The 15,000-nt window shown below is 49.1% G+C and overlaps 1 protein-coding gene and 1 long non-coding RNA gene across 15 annotated transcripts in view; one reads left to right on the top strand and one right to left on the bottom strand.

The window, feature by feature from the left end:
- The window catches only part of LOC135107002 (uncharacterized), a 184,482-nt gene that overhangs the window by 75,314 nt on the left and 94,168 nt on the right, over positions 1–15,000 (bottom strand). The gene's annotated exons all lie outside the window — the stretch shown is intronic.
- LOC135107000 (paired box protein Pax-5-like) overlaps positions 1–15,000 on the top strand; it is a 169,956-nt gene that overhangs the window by 68,366 nt on the left and 86,590 nt on the right. For 8 of the 14 annotated variants that reach the window (XM_064016522.1, XM_064016509.1, XM_064016521.1 and 5 more), the window contains one exon: positions 922–960. The exons of 5 other annotated variants lie outside the window; for them this stretch is intronic. In XM_064016522.1, coding sequence (XP_063872592.1) covers positions 922–960 — 39 coding nt within the window. Of the gene's footprint in view, positions 1–921; positions 961–7,091; positions 10,018–15,000 lie in introns of those variants that run through there. One more of the 14 variants, XM_064016514.1, reaches the window with a different exon arrangement.

The following is a 15,000-nucleotide window of genomic DNA, read 5'->3' on the forward strand; positions in this document are numbered from 1 at the left end:
TCCGGCCAACAGATGGAGGCAGGGTGAAGTGTGTGGCCCCGCGAGGTGGTAGCAGCTGCCATCTAGTGCCGCCAGAAGAAAATGGCTTCCCGTCCTCCCTCCCATCCTCCCATTTGCTCCAGGTCCTCTACCCTCCCTGCTCTTGAATTGTAAGGCAGACTATACTATTAAGGGGTTTCTCTCTCTCTCTCTCTCTCTCTCTCTCTCTCTCTCTCTCTCTCTCTCTCTCTCTCTCTCTCTCTCTCTCTCTCTCTCTCTCTCTCTCTCTCTCTCTCTCTCTCTCTCTCTCTCTCTCTGGCCAAGGTCTGAGTAGTTCGCTGATGAATTGCATAACTAGTCTTTCGGAAACAAAACTCACATTGAACACACACACACACACACACACACACACACACACACACACACACACACACACACACACTGCTGATGAATATGAACTAAAAATATACGATTCATGAACTATAAAACTACCACACCTACCCCCTCCTCTCTCTCTCTCTCTCTCTCTCTCTCTCTCTCTCTCTCTCTCTCTCTCTCTCTCTCTCTCTCTCTCTCTCTCTGTGCGTCCTTTCCCTCACCTCAATTTTTCTTCTCACCCAGAATATCTATGTGGTGTTTACTGTCTCTACGTCCATTCCATATATCGTTTGTTTTTATTATTCTTGTATAATATGTATGTTTGTGTGTGCAGGGACTCAGGATGCTGCATAGTAGTATAATTTTCTTCATACTAATCCTCCTACTAATTCTTCCTTCACCGCCTCAATGTACTAAAAAAAATGAGAGAAGGGTAACAAACATCTCCCCCCTGGTTTTGAGTTGTGTCGTAGCCAATCTATGCTGAGTGCAGTAATAATACTAGAGCAACATGCAATGGGTGTGTTTTGACGCGCTGTGTAACTTTGTTGTCTTGATTTTCAGTGTCCGGTTCCTATCTTTTTGGCGAGAACTCTACTAAAGGTAAATACAGAAAGAGAATTTCGTTCGTGTGTGTCTGTCTGCTTCAGCTCCTCCCCCTCCTCCTCCTTCTGCTCTTCGTCATCATCATCTTCCTTCACTTTTTTTTTATCATCATCCTTGTTCGTTGTTTTTTTTTTTTTCTTCAGCGGCTGTTGTACTGTAGTGTCGTTTGTTTAGTTTAGGTTGTTTGCTATGTTTTGTTTCTCGTGTGCGTACTGTTTGTGCTTGTGTGTGTGTGTGTGTGTGTGTGTGTGTGTGTGTGTGTGTGTGTGTGTGTGTGTGTGTGTCCTTCAACTGGTAGTGCTCAATAAACTCTGCGGAAATTGTACACCAGCTTTCAGCACCAGCACAGCCTCTTGCATCTTCCCTTTGTCTTTTTAACACATACACACACACACACACACACACACACACACACACACACACACACACACACACACACACACACACACACACACACACACACACACACACACACACACACACACACACACACACACATACACACACACACACCAGTCATCCCCATCACACTTGACACAACTCAAGTATAGCAAACTCACACCACCTCCTGCTCCTTCATCTCTCTTGGCTCGATGTCACCAAGGCCCTCACCGCTTCCCCGCTTCTCACTGAGGCATTAGCAGCAAAGACACCAAATTGCACGGTGTGGCAATCCTCCACCACCGCCTCCACCACCGCCTCCACCACCATCACCATCTCCGCCGCCTCCACCCCTGCCTCCGCCACCCACTTCGCCCCGGAAGCCTCAGTTTTATTCCATGGCAATTTTCTGGTCTAGTTCTTCAGCACCGGGAAAGGTCCGCTCAGAGGAGACTTAGTTGTTTTGTGTCACGGAGGACGCTGACCCCTCGGAGGTGCCGTGACATGACGCCTCTTGGCTGCCTTCAAGGAACCCCCGCCACCAGGCACTGATGCCCAGTCTCACGTTTCTACAGAATGCATCAACTTTTATCTAAGTCACTGGCTGGACTAGTGTAGCTGCTTTACTGATGCTCTTTGGTGACATTAAGATGCTGTACATGGTTTACTGATTCCATGATGAGAAGTGATGTACATCTTATTGCGTTATAAGCTTATTAAAAATCTATTGGATTATTCTACACACGTTCCCATAAATCTAGTACGCCGTTATTCTGTTATATACAAATCCGGGTGTGACATCAACAGCACAAGGGCGCGCCACCCTCCGCTGGGCTCCAGTTCCCACACATCCCTCCCTCTCTCCCTCTCACCTCAACGTGACACAACTAAACATATCAAAATAATGGGTGATCTAGTGACACGCTCCTTGACGTAATTGTTTTACATTAATATCTTGAGAAAACCCTTGAACCGTGTCTCATCCAATACAACAGTTTGATCTTACGTGACGAGCAATGATTAAGTGTTAGATTGTCTCTTTCTCCTCCGGCATGGCAATGGAATAAGCGACTCCTTCTGAATGCATAGATTGGATCCCGGCATTTGCTGATTCTGGTTTGGCATGACACCAGTAGTAAACATTGTGTAAAAATGAAATCAGGAAAGAAGAGTCACTTTGTATTCATTAAAATCTACACACTGTCGAGTACTGTGTAGATGTTAAGATCAAAACGGTATTGCGAGTTGTTCACCTTCAGAGCCATGAGTCCCTCAATCCCTCACTAAGGCGGAGGACTGGCCAGGCTCAGAGGGACAATAATTACTGCTGCTTAATACACATTTCTAACCAATTTTGTTTTCTCTTTCCAGGTGAGTGTTAGTATCCCCGACTTACTGTTCATCTTCTCGACATAAGGTAGTGTCTGTCAATCTGTTTTTCCGTTTTCCAACTCATTAACATTCTACCAGTAATCAAATTCACTTGTTTATCTATTTAAGTAGTTGTAAGTTACTTTCCTGCACGCTTTGTTATTTGGCGTTAAGGAGTGAAAGGTAAGTGGGTGAGGGAAGTGAAGGAAGGGAAGGTGTTCATACAAACATACATACATACTGATTGCACGGGATTGGGCTGTGCAACGCAACATGAAAGGGCGGTAGTAGATAATTAAAAGCGCATTTCGTCATTTCTTGTATGCGTATATTAACTATGAACACACACACAAGAGAAAGGTATACAAGTATACATAGAAATATAAGATAGGAACATATGTTTGTAATATTGGACTTGCATACTGCAATTAAGAATATACAGCTAAATGGAAACACACACACACACACACACACACACACACACACACATACAGAGGCCCCGTAAAGAAAAATATATAACGCTTCATCTTTAAGTGGTCATGACAAATAAGTAACAAGGTGATTCACGCGAGAGCTCTTTCCCTTTGATGGACAATTACTGCTAACGGCCAAACTACCCGTGACGCTGCCCAGTTTCTTTGGCCGCGCCGGGAGTGAGGCTCCGCTGCTTTTGAGGCAATTAACGTCATTAATGTATATGTGGAAAACCTGTTTCTCTTTTCTTCTCACTTTAACTTCTTCTCTCGCTGGAAAATTCACTCATTCTCTCCTCCTCTCTCTCTCTCTCTCTCTCACTCTTTCTCCCGCAAACTTTTCAGCATAATTTATCTCACCCACTTTTTTCTGTGTTCCTTCATTTTTTTGCGTATCATTTCCTCAGAAGTCATTTTCTTTGATATTTTCCAAAGTCTTTCCCTTGCCTATGTGCCGTTCCGTCAAAGGCAGCTTCATTCCCTCTCACTCCGCTCGACGCTTGCAACCCTCTCCCGCGCCTCTTTGCAGCTCCCTCCCTCTCTCTCCCTCTCCCTCCCCACCCGGACCCGAACGACGGACGGAGCCGATAGGAGGAGTGTATATGCGTGCGTCAGTAAGATATTGTGGAGGCAAGCGGCCGCCCCACGACACCGCCGGAGCCTTCGTGTAGCCCGTCAAGACCCACTGTTTTAATGGCTGAGGCGACCTCCATTTTATTGGGCCAATGCGGCAATAAGTCAGCCGAGAGTTCCTTTGTCTGGAGGACCTCAGCTGCGTCGCAATACGAAACTCAATACCCGATTTTTTCTTCCATTTTTTATCGTTATGACAGGGAGAACGTCAACCTGTAGCGTCGGAGTCCCTGAATACACGATGAGTTCACTGCAATGACGAGTGTTCCCGCGAGTTACTCATAGTAGTCAATGCGCCTCATCACGACACGCACTGGAGGGAGGCAGAGATGTGCAGCGGCGTGTGTGCAGGGGCGTGCAGGGGTGGTGGGCCCCGCGCTGTCTTAGTCACCGAGTAATGAGAACTTTTTGCCACCATCTCATAACAAGGAGGTGACGTCACAGCCTCGAAGGTGAGTGAGTGAGCGGCTGAACCTCCGCCGCTCTGCCTGAGCTGTCTGGCAGGTGTGGGAGGCGGAGCGTTAAGATTAAAGTCAATCATGGCGCCTCACACTCCACAACCTGCAGCTACTCGATCGCCGTTCAACTTTACCCGCGAAGAGCTCGACTTCACTGTAATTAGATTCCGTGTTAGATACCGCATGCTCAAACGTTCCCACAGAAAGAGATTAAAGGAGTTCAATCATATAAAGGCGTAATGCCGATCAACCTCTTTCGTTATCTTATCGTAACTAACAGTAAACAATGAAAAAATCAACAAGGTTAGTGACAAGCGCCTCCTCAAAGCAGCCAAGTGAGCTAAACATCAGTAAATAATGCGATAAATGTTCTTCCTGTCCTCGGCAACGCGAATGCAAAAAGAGGCGAGTTATGGCGTCGCCCTACACACCCACGAAACAAACATTTAAGTCAGAGGCGTCGCAGAGAAGAAGTTATTGCCGTGAGTCCAAAGCCGAGGCTCAGTGGGCGCCTCGCGTTGACTGGCGGGATAATGAATGGACCGGCGCCACCCTGCGAGGCACTAAACGGCACATGTGAGCAGCACATGGCGGGGCACTCGGGCGCGGCACCTCTCACCGCTGATTACTGGGCGGGCGGTAATAGAAGTGCCAAGGTGCCGGAAAAGGGTAAGGGAGGAGGCGGGGGAGAAAATAGGGGAGGAAAAGGAAAACAGATAAGGAGAGGGAGAGGCAAGATAATTTCCGAATGATTGCTGTGGGTGAGGAAGAAACAAAGCAAGCATGTAAAGAAGCTCATTATGCGAGGACTAATAAGTAAGCGGTGTCTTCCTGCCCCGTGAAGCCCACACACTGAGGTCTGGGTCATCCCCACGGGCGGCGCCTCGGGGCAAAATCACCCTCACCACCTTCCCTTCCCTCCCGTCCCTTCCCTCCTCCCGTTGACAGACTACCCTCGTCCCGTCCCATCTGCGGCACATCCTCGCGGCACTGAGCCTCCCTGGGCGTGCTAGCGACCCGCGACGTGTTCTTCACCCGGGCGTGTCGAAGGCGGCGGGCGGCATCTGTGTCGGCACCTCTACCGCCCATCCGCCCGTGACCACCCACACCCATACTCGATAACGACGGTGCCGCTCTCCGCCCTCACGCCGCCCATCTCGAGCACGCTGAAGCAGGAAAGGCCAGAGTGGTGGTCGCTTAATTGTATTCACGTTTAAAAATGCAATGATTCCTTTTCCTTATCCGAGTTTTGCGAGAGTGACGAACGGGTGGATTAGGTGCTCCACTTCCTTCTTCCGCCGAACAGCAAGGCAAAGATCTCAGGGTCTTGTAGGACTGAGATGAAAAATAACTGACATGTCTTCCTCTTCCTTCTCCTTATCCATTTCCTTCTCCTCCTCGTCGCTCTGCCTCTCCCCTCCTCCTCCTCCTCCTCCTCCTCCTCCTCCTCCTCCTCCTCCTGCAATGTGAGCTGCGTCGGGTTAATTATCCCACAATTCGACCTCCCCACGGCAGAAAAACAAACCCTCACACACACACACACACACACACACACACACACACACACACACACACACACACACACACACACACACACACACACACACACACACACACACACACACACAAACACATACACAAACACACGTTATGAGAGAGAGAGAGAGAGAGAGAGAGAGAGAGAGAGAGAGAGAGAGAGAGAGAGAGAGAGAGAGAACGTAGCACCTTGAGATGAAGAGATATGGAGATAAACAAGAAGAGAGACAGAAGGACACAGGGGAAAACAGACCCGAGTAGGAGAGGGAGATCAAAAGAACCTCGAGCGTTGACACTAAATTCTGCTTTGACTAATCGTCTTGCCTGTGAGGACCTCCCCGCGTTACGACTCATTTGTAAGAGTCATTCAGAGGAGACGGATACGAGTGGGGCCGTGCCGTTTACCCAGGCGAGACACTGACTCACCTGTGCACCTCCCTCCCTCCCTCCCTCACACCTGCCTCAGCCTAATGAATGGTGCTTGGACAGGTGCGCTTCTTTGTCACGTTATTTTTCGAAACATTTCCTGTTTTTTTTTTCTTTTCTCTTCTCGTCGTCTATTTTATCTTTTTAGAGAGAGAGAGAGAGAGAGAGAGAGAGAGAGAGAGAGAGAGAGAGAGAGAGAGAGAGAGAGAGAGAGAGAGAAGATATGATTTAATATGATTTAACGTTTGTCTTTGAAGGTGAAGCTGATCAATATCTTGTGACTTAGATGATCATGTGAGCGTGTGTGTGTGTGTGTGTGTGTGTGTGTGTGTGTGTGTGTGTGTGTGTGTGTGTGTGTGTGTGTGTGTGTGTGTGGTATACCCCGAGTGGTATATAAGAAAGAAAAGAGCTTTAATTTACTTACTTAAGAGGATTTGTTGATTTTCTGATCGTCTCGGAAGCGCACTCAGCTGCTTTTTATTGCCGCCGTCGGAGTGAGGGAGAGAGTGAGCGACTTTCTTCCTTACGCCACGAGTGCTTCTACCTCACACAGCTCCCCTCATTCTTATTCATTGTCCCTCTCCCTCACTTTACCTCGGTCCGCCTCCCCTCGCTTCCCTCACTTGGTCTCTCTCTCTCTCTCTCTCTCTCTCTCTCTCTCTCTCTCTCTCTCTCTCTCTCTCTCTCTCTCTCTCTCTCTCTCTCTCTCTCTCTCTCTCTTCTTACTACCCTTCCCAACTCTCACCAGATCGTACGTGCCTGTCGCCTCACGTTCCCCCTCCCTCGCCGCCCCCTCGCTGCCTCTCGCCGCCCCCTCGCCCTCTCCTCTCCTCCAGCTCAGGTTGTGGATCGCCGACCATGCGTTTGGCTACCCTCGGCGACACTCACACACAAAATATCATGAAAACTCTCCTCGACTACAGCTCCACACGCCCTCTGAAACCGGGTCCTGGTCCCCTAGTTTGCCTCGGGACTTTGGCTCGTGCACAACACCGCCGCTAGGGACCGTTCTAAAGGCGGGGATGAGAGGCAGACCAGCTTGCAAGACTGCTGAGGGACTGCGGCGAGGTGGTGTATGAGAGGACCGGTCACGCGGGATAGGCCTGCAGAGTGACGGGAAAGTGGCGTGTAAAAGCATGAACTAATCGATTTTGTTGCTGCCTTGCTGTGTTGGCGGGCCTCCAGAAGTGTGCCAAGTAATGTGATTAGGAGTCAAGATCGAAGGAGTTACTTGTGGTGTCTGAGACGGGAAGCGAGGGGCGTGTGGGAAGCCTCTCCCACGCCCCTCCCTCCACCGCCACTCCGCCGCCGCCACCACCACCACCGCCGCCACCGCCGCCGCCTCCTCTCTTCCCACCGCCACGGATCAATGAAACTGGCCACAAGACGCCCCGAGAGTTACGCCGAAACCAGCCACGTCCAGAGCAAAAGTGAGGTGGGCCCTGAGACGCAGTTTCCGGTGGGTCAAGTCACCGTTCCCATGCGCTGTTACCCGAATACCTGGGACACGCCGCGACGAACCTGGCCATACCAGGTAACCCGATCCGCGGAGCCCCTCACCTAGCTACCGCCACTCATTATGGGGTCTGGAAATGCCCACCGGAGATGACGGATATCAATGACGCTTTTTATGCATTTACAACTAAAGAATAAAAGCGGAATATGTATCACACGTAACATATTGTCTCTTTATTATGATTACTTGATGTTTTCCTATAAAGGGCAATGATGAAAGATATTAGAGAGCGTCCGGGCAGCCTGCGTGCAAGCACTGCCCTGGGTAGCCAAAAGGAGGCGTAAGGGGGGAGGGAGGAGTGGACAGCTAGCGGTCTGAGAAACACAACAGGTTTGGTAGGTGAGAACGCGAGGGCCGTCTCTCACTCCCACGTAGTAGCGTACCCTGCCTCTCACACTACGCTCTCACCCTCCACCCACGACACCAGCACCTCGTCATCTCGCCTTCAGAAACAGACGACTCTTCATTGTGTGAGGAAAATTAAGTGATATCTTAATAACGTAAAGCGGAAAACGTTAACTCTGAGCACAGACAAACGTGAACACCTGAATGTCTCATAAAAAATTATTCAGTGTTGTTATGTATTTCCGGCACAAAGTTAGTGCAGCCGTGTGTGCGGCGCCCTGAAGGCTGACGTGGTGTTTGACCCGTGACTGTGCAGTGCGACAGAGGTTTGTGCGGTCGTGCGTGGCTCGTCACTTCGGCGCGACAACCAGGCCAGCGCCACCAGGCCCTGACGGAAAGAAAACATTTTCGTCAAACTTCTGAAAATTATCCGATAATAACATGTTCCATCCCTCCGCGACCTGCTCGACCTCCCACGACGGGCCGAAGGTAACCCCGAGGCAGTGGTGGCGTTGCTCCTGAGCCCCAACAGACCCCGGAACTGTTTGCTGGGATGAGATGTGTCACAAAAATAATCCTTTGTCGTGAGAAAACTACTGTGAAAAAAGGAATAGAAAAATATAGATGTAAATCTAAACGACCCAGTAAATTTTTTCCCCCACAATCGCGACCTGAGGCAAGGCAAGGTCGTCTCGCTGACCGCCACCATCACCGCTCATCCGGATCATCTGCTCGCCACAAGTTCCTCTCTAGAATTAAGTAAATGAGAAAACAGCTAAGCCACCTACCTCGCCTGCCCGCTGGATTGTCCCGGGAAGGCCTCATCCCCCCAGGGACTGAGTGTCGTTTATGGGATCACTAAAACACGCACAAATCACTGCGTGTCTCCGCCGCAGCTTTTTGTATTGCGCCCTCGCACTGCGGCAGGAGAAAGCGGAAATAGGTCTCACGTTACCACATTGACCCACATCCCCACCCTCAGGTTCCGGTGGCTACCTTCCCCTATGCACCTGGGCTTTAATTTATCTCATTAACCCTTCACACCTGCTTCTCCCCTCCGCTCTATGCCTCCCCTTCCCTTCCGTGTGACCTTACCCTCCCCTTCACCCATAATTGAGATCTCGTGACCTGGCTTCCCTCCCGTACCTCCTTCCATACCCCTTTCAGTGACTTCATCGAGGTCATTGTTTTCATCCGGTCGGGCCACTAACCTCCCACAGGCCAACGCGTCGGGGCCTTTGTCGCTCGCCGGCAAACACAAAGGTTTGGGAGACGCCTGGCTTGGGATAATCGGACTCTAATTGGGAGCCGCAGGTCACGTGCCGTCTCTCTCGACCTGGCCAGCTGAGGTCACTCGGGAACCGAAGCTGTACCGTGACGCTCTTTCAATTGGTCGGTGATGGATGGCTCCTCGGCCCCGCTTTTCCTCCCACCACGACCCCTGCACGCCACCCGCCCCACGTCACGCCATCATTGCACTGTCTCGGGTTCACAGTGACTTGTTTCATGCTATAATAACGGACCATCGATCCCAGACAATAAAAAAAACATTTCTCTATATTCTTTCCAAGGCGTCTGTGTTAAGCGCCACTCCCTTACCCTCATCCCTCAGTCCCTTGCGTGGTAATACAAAAACGCTGAATCGTGTTCTTAATTTAAGACAGAAAAGTGAGCACTTAATAATATCAGGAAAGATCTTGCCTTAAGTGAGCATAACTCGAGGCTCTTATTGATGCATCGCGTGCCCGAGGGAAGCAGCGAGGAGCCCAAGCAACGAGAAGATTGTGGAGAGCAACGAGGCAGCTCAGTATGATGGTGTACTTCGGGGACCACGCCTCCACAGGGTTTGGGTTGCCCGGCCTGCCCCTCTTCTCCCTGTCGGCACTCCTTGGCAGACAGGCTCTCAGTCTACGAGGTAAACATTACGGTGTGTTAGACTGCCTCACAAACCTGCTCCTCCAGCCCTTCTCGCATGTCAACGAACAGCTTCAACTAATCTCGTGAAATTCACCTAAGCTTAGTTTATCATGATTATTAAGCTTATTAACAGCATTCTATTGCCCATCTTTGCTTAACAGCGCTAAATTTCATGCATTTAGTCAACAATTTCGAATATGGAAAAATATCTTGAAAATATTGATTAGTGATGAAATGAAAACCTGATATTTATACAAACATGAATCACTACCATTGTGATCAAGCAATAGATTTGTAAAACTCAGAGATATTTGGACATTTCAATGCATCTCACATTTTACTAGACTATCAAAAGTAAGGCCTGGCTGGTTGAGTTCCCCACCTGCAAGATGCTATCGCCGCCGTTCCTCAGAGCGCGCAGGTCGACATCCCGAGATGGTAGAGTTCTGAGGCGCTGCGAACACATTAAGAGCAGAACTAAGGACCGGGGTTCCTAATCAACTGCAACGATCAGGTGTGAGGAGACTCGGGCATGACGAACGGTGAAGGGAAATGCTCCGCAAAACCCGATTCGAATCAAGATTGCACTAATATACGCCAAGTTCAAAGTCATTGTGTATCTCTAGGACCATCTCAAGCGCAGGACGTCTGGTTGCGCCCCTCTCGCTGCCTCGCCCACCCTCTCTCTCTCTCTCTCTCTCTCTCTCTCTCTCTCTCTCTCTCTCTCTCTCTCTGTTTTTCTCTTCCTCCCTCTCCCCTCGCAGAAGAATGGAAGCCTTGTGAAGAGAGATAAGTTATGATGAGGGACTGAGACATGAGGTACCTCGTGTCCCTCCCACCGGCTGCTTCTCCTTGTGGGGTGTTCATATGTGTGTGTGTGTGTGTGTGTGTGTGTGTGTGTGTGGGAAAAGAGAAGTGAATGCGTGGCAGGGATCGTGGGTGTGATGGGAGGAAGAGATAGGTGAGGGCGTGAAGGAAGTGAGGGAAGGCGTGAAAGGAATGAGGGAGAGCGTGAAGGGTATGTGGGTGTGGTGAACCCTCATCGCCTCCTGCCTTCCTCGCCACGCCCGCTCTCTCTCCCTGCCTTGCCACATGACTTGGGCGTCTGTCTGATCGGATCGGCGGAGTTACGAGCGACGCGTTGTAACCTTTCCAACAGCTCCCCGTCAGGCGCGCTCCTCTGGCCGGCTATTTGCACCTTGGCACTGCTCGGCGACACTCTCAGGGATGCCAAAACACGTCGGAAAAGGTCACGTTGAGATTTAGGGAGCCGCGTTCTAAAGGTCATCGGTGCCCCTTGACTCACGACCTTTCAGTGTCCTCTTCCTTTTTCTCAGCCAACTCTCAGCAGGTCACTTGTCACCGAACACCTCCAGCTCCGCCCCGCCCCTTGACACGCCGCCGACCCAAGCACAGGCGTATTGTGTCTCGTGGCGGGGAATTCACAAGCTTCCCAAGGGCAACAGTAGCCGCGGCGGTAGTAGTAGTAGTAGAAGTAGTAGTAGTAGTAGTAGTAGTAGTAGTGTAGGACTTAAACATTCTCTTTTCACTCGTTTTCATAAGTATTTGAATTCCTTAATATATCAAAACCTTTAAATTTCACCATGATGACCCTCAAAGTGACTCCTCGCATCCATTCCTCCTCTTTCTTAACCTGAACACTCCTATTGTGACCCCTGCATCGTGCCACAGTGACCTCCCGAAGTGACCTGGATGGGAGGACACGAGGGAGAGGTAAGCTCTTTATTGGGAGAGGAAGAGGGAGAGGGACAGCTCGACGCAACTCCTCTCACGCCTCGCAATGACGTTCATCACTGACACGTGGCCACCCTTCTCTCCCTCCCTACACCTCTCTCTCTCTCTCTCTCCCTCTCTCTCTACTCTCCCTTCCTCCCTCGCTCCCTCATTCACTATCCCCCAATCAGTGCAAAAAGTAATTTCACCCATGTGCCTTTTCATTGCCACTCATTCACTGTCACTCACTCAGTCACTCTCACTCGCTCAGTCTCAATTGTTCACTCTCACTGTCTTCCACATATGCGTTACTCGTGCTCATATTCTCGTTCCCTCTCGTGCACCTCAAGTCGCAATTTAAGTTTCATACGCAACTCCTTTCTACTTGTGCATTCGACTGTTGCTTCATTCACTGATCGCAAGTCATCTCTCTCTCTCTCTCTCTCTCTCTCTCTCTCTCTCTCTCTCTCTCTCTCTCTCTCTCTCTCTCTCTCTCTCTCTCTTCCTTGAATCGCTTAGTTATTCAGCATCCTTGCATCAACAACAACAATAACAACAACAACTGCTGCTACAACAATAACAATACAATATCATTACTCTTTTTTATGAACCACTTTGATTTAACAACGCCTAAAAGTAATTACCTATACAATAATAATAATGGTAATAACAGTATCATTATTACAACAACAACAACAACAACAACAACAACAACAACAACAACAACAACAACAAACAACAACAACAACAACAACAACAACAAACAACAACAACAACAACAACAAAGAGAAAGGACAATAAAAAAATGCATATTCACCCGCTCAAAAAATAATACACATAAAGAAAGGAAGAAATAAGATGAAACTAAAGCGCAGAAATACATTCTTTAAAATCAGTATTACACACACACACACACACACACACCACCACACACACACACACAAAGAGAGAGAGAGAGAGAGAGAGAGAGAGAGAGAGAGAGAGAAGAGAGAGGAGAGAGAGAGAGAGAGAGAGAGAGACGTATAGCAAGTAGTAGAAAATATTTGAAAAAGAATCATAAAACAAAATACGTAAAGTGGAAAACGTTTGGTAAAGTGGGCAAGAAAAATTGTTAAACCAAATAAATGCTTCGAGAGAGAGAGAGAGAGAGAGAGAGAGAGAGAGAGAGAGAGAGAGAGAGAGAGAAAGCGTGGTATACTCTCTCTCTCTCTCTCTCTCTCTCTCTCTCTCTCTCTCTCTCTCTCTCTCTCTCTCTCTCTCTCTCTCTCTCTCTCTCTCTCTCTTTCTCCCTTCTGACGCTGCACTTTAATTTCATGGCCGCAAATGCATTATCAGTGTCTCCTGCGGCTCCCCTTCTGTAATTTGTCACTTAAGTCATAATCGAGGCCCGTCATAACACTCTCCCCACCGCACGCCTCCCCGCCCCAATCAGCCCTGCCCCGCGATTCCCAGGCCTCTTTCGCGACACTCCTCATGCCGCACACTCAATGTTGTCTTACGATCACAGCAGCTTGCCAAAAAAAAAAAAAAGAAAGAAATGAACGGGGTAGAAATTCATGGGCTCACTAAAATCCTATTAGAAAATCGCAAATAAGCCCACATTCCACGGGTCGGGATTCCATCAAGCCAGGCGGGGGGTCGAGCGACGAGGTGACCAGTGGTGCATTTCCAGTACAATTTACTCAGCTGTGTGTCACTTCAGCCTCCGACGCCAGACTTTCGTGTACCTTTTTTCAAGCTTATTGGAGGCATGCGGGGGCCCGGCCAATATCCTGCGGGACACGCGTACCCACAGAAGAGCCTCAGAAACATTCTAAAGTGACTCTGGAAGACGCTGAGGTGTCGCACGCGTTGGCAATTCCGATAAAGTTGATGCGGGCGTTTGCACCCTCGTCCCCACATCCGCCATATTGTTGTGGTCACGTGACCTCCCCCGGCCACTCAGCGAGCAGGGTTGCTTACACCCGCGAGGGCGAGGGAAAACATTTTTGCTTTGTTGTTTTAAGGTTGTTTGTGTTGATGTCTTTGTTCCCTGAGCCGCGTCCCCTCCCCGCGCCACGGCAACCAACTCTTCTTTTTTTTTTCCCTTCTCTCTCTCTCTCTCTCTCTCTCTCTCTCTCTCTCTCTCTCTCTCTCTCTGTCATCTCTCTCTCTCTCTCATCTCTCTCTGTGCTGAGTTTCAGGGAAATGCACTTCACACGGGGCGCAATGACACACACATACACACACACACACACACACACACACACACAATAACGCCCATTTTTTTCTTTCATTTTTTACCACTGCGTGTACTTTTTTGCGAGTGCGTAATATTTCCGTAAATGAAGTGACTACTACTACTCGCGCGTTGTAGAAGAAAACGAGAGAGAGAGAGAGAGAGAGAGAGAGAGAGAGAGAGAGAGAGAGAGAGGATGGGAACAGGGACGGGGAGAGGGAAGGGAGACAAGCAGAGGAGTGGAGCACTTAGCTTGTTAGGGCAGAGTTGATACAATTATTGTCAAAATAGGGTTGATAATGCTAGCTGAAAAGGGCCGGCCGTAATACACTTACTCCCTCTAACAACCGCCTAATGGACGAACAAATTAAAGATGCAGCAGGTCAACGGGGGAGGAGACATGATTCACGGCTCTGTTTTGACTTTATCTAGTTTGTCAGTCGGTGCTGTGTGTGTGTGTGTGTGTGTGTTTGTGTGTGTGTTTGCACTACATGTGTTGTGTGTGTGTGTGTGTGTGTGTGTGTACGTGCGCTGGGCCGCGATGGACTCTGAGCAGCGGAAATGAAATGACGGAAAGTTATTTGAGTTCGATCGAGTTTTAGGTTCTGAAACAGTGTCGGCGCGCTAGAGGCTCTTTGATCCGAGTGAAGCTTGTGTCTCGGGATTCGGATCAGAGGGAGATAGAATAGGGAGAGAGAGAGAGAGAGAGCAGAGAGGAGAGAGAGAGAGAGAGAGAGAGATTCGTCCTCTAATCCAAAAACTCACGAGGGATTGAGTTTGTTTCTCTTGCAGCGGATTTTACGATGAGCTCTTATTTTAACATTTGATGGTTGTGATGCTGCCGCTCCCGTCACTCGTCCCTCTCTCTGTCCCCTGTGTTCCTCATTTCACACATCAATAAATGCATAAAAACTACATACACTCATATTTTATCGTTAGGGCATTGAATTGCGTCACCATCACTCTCTCTCTCTCTCTGAAGCTACCTAACATTACGTAACTATCATACAGCTCAGTGATCTATTAAGC

Source organism: Scylla paramamosain, chromosome 14 (genome assembly GCF_035594125.1).
Source record: "Scylla paramamosain isolate STU-SP2022 chromosome 14, ASM3559412v1, whole genome shotgun sequence".
In the NCBI taxonomy this organism is placed as follows: Eukaryota; Metazoa; Arthropoda; class Malacostraca; order Decapoda; family Portunidae; genus Scylla; species Scylla paramamosain.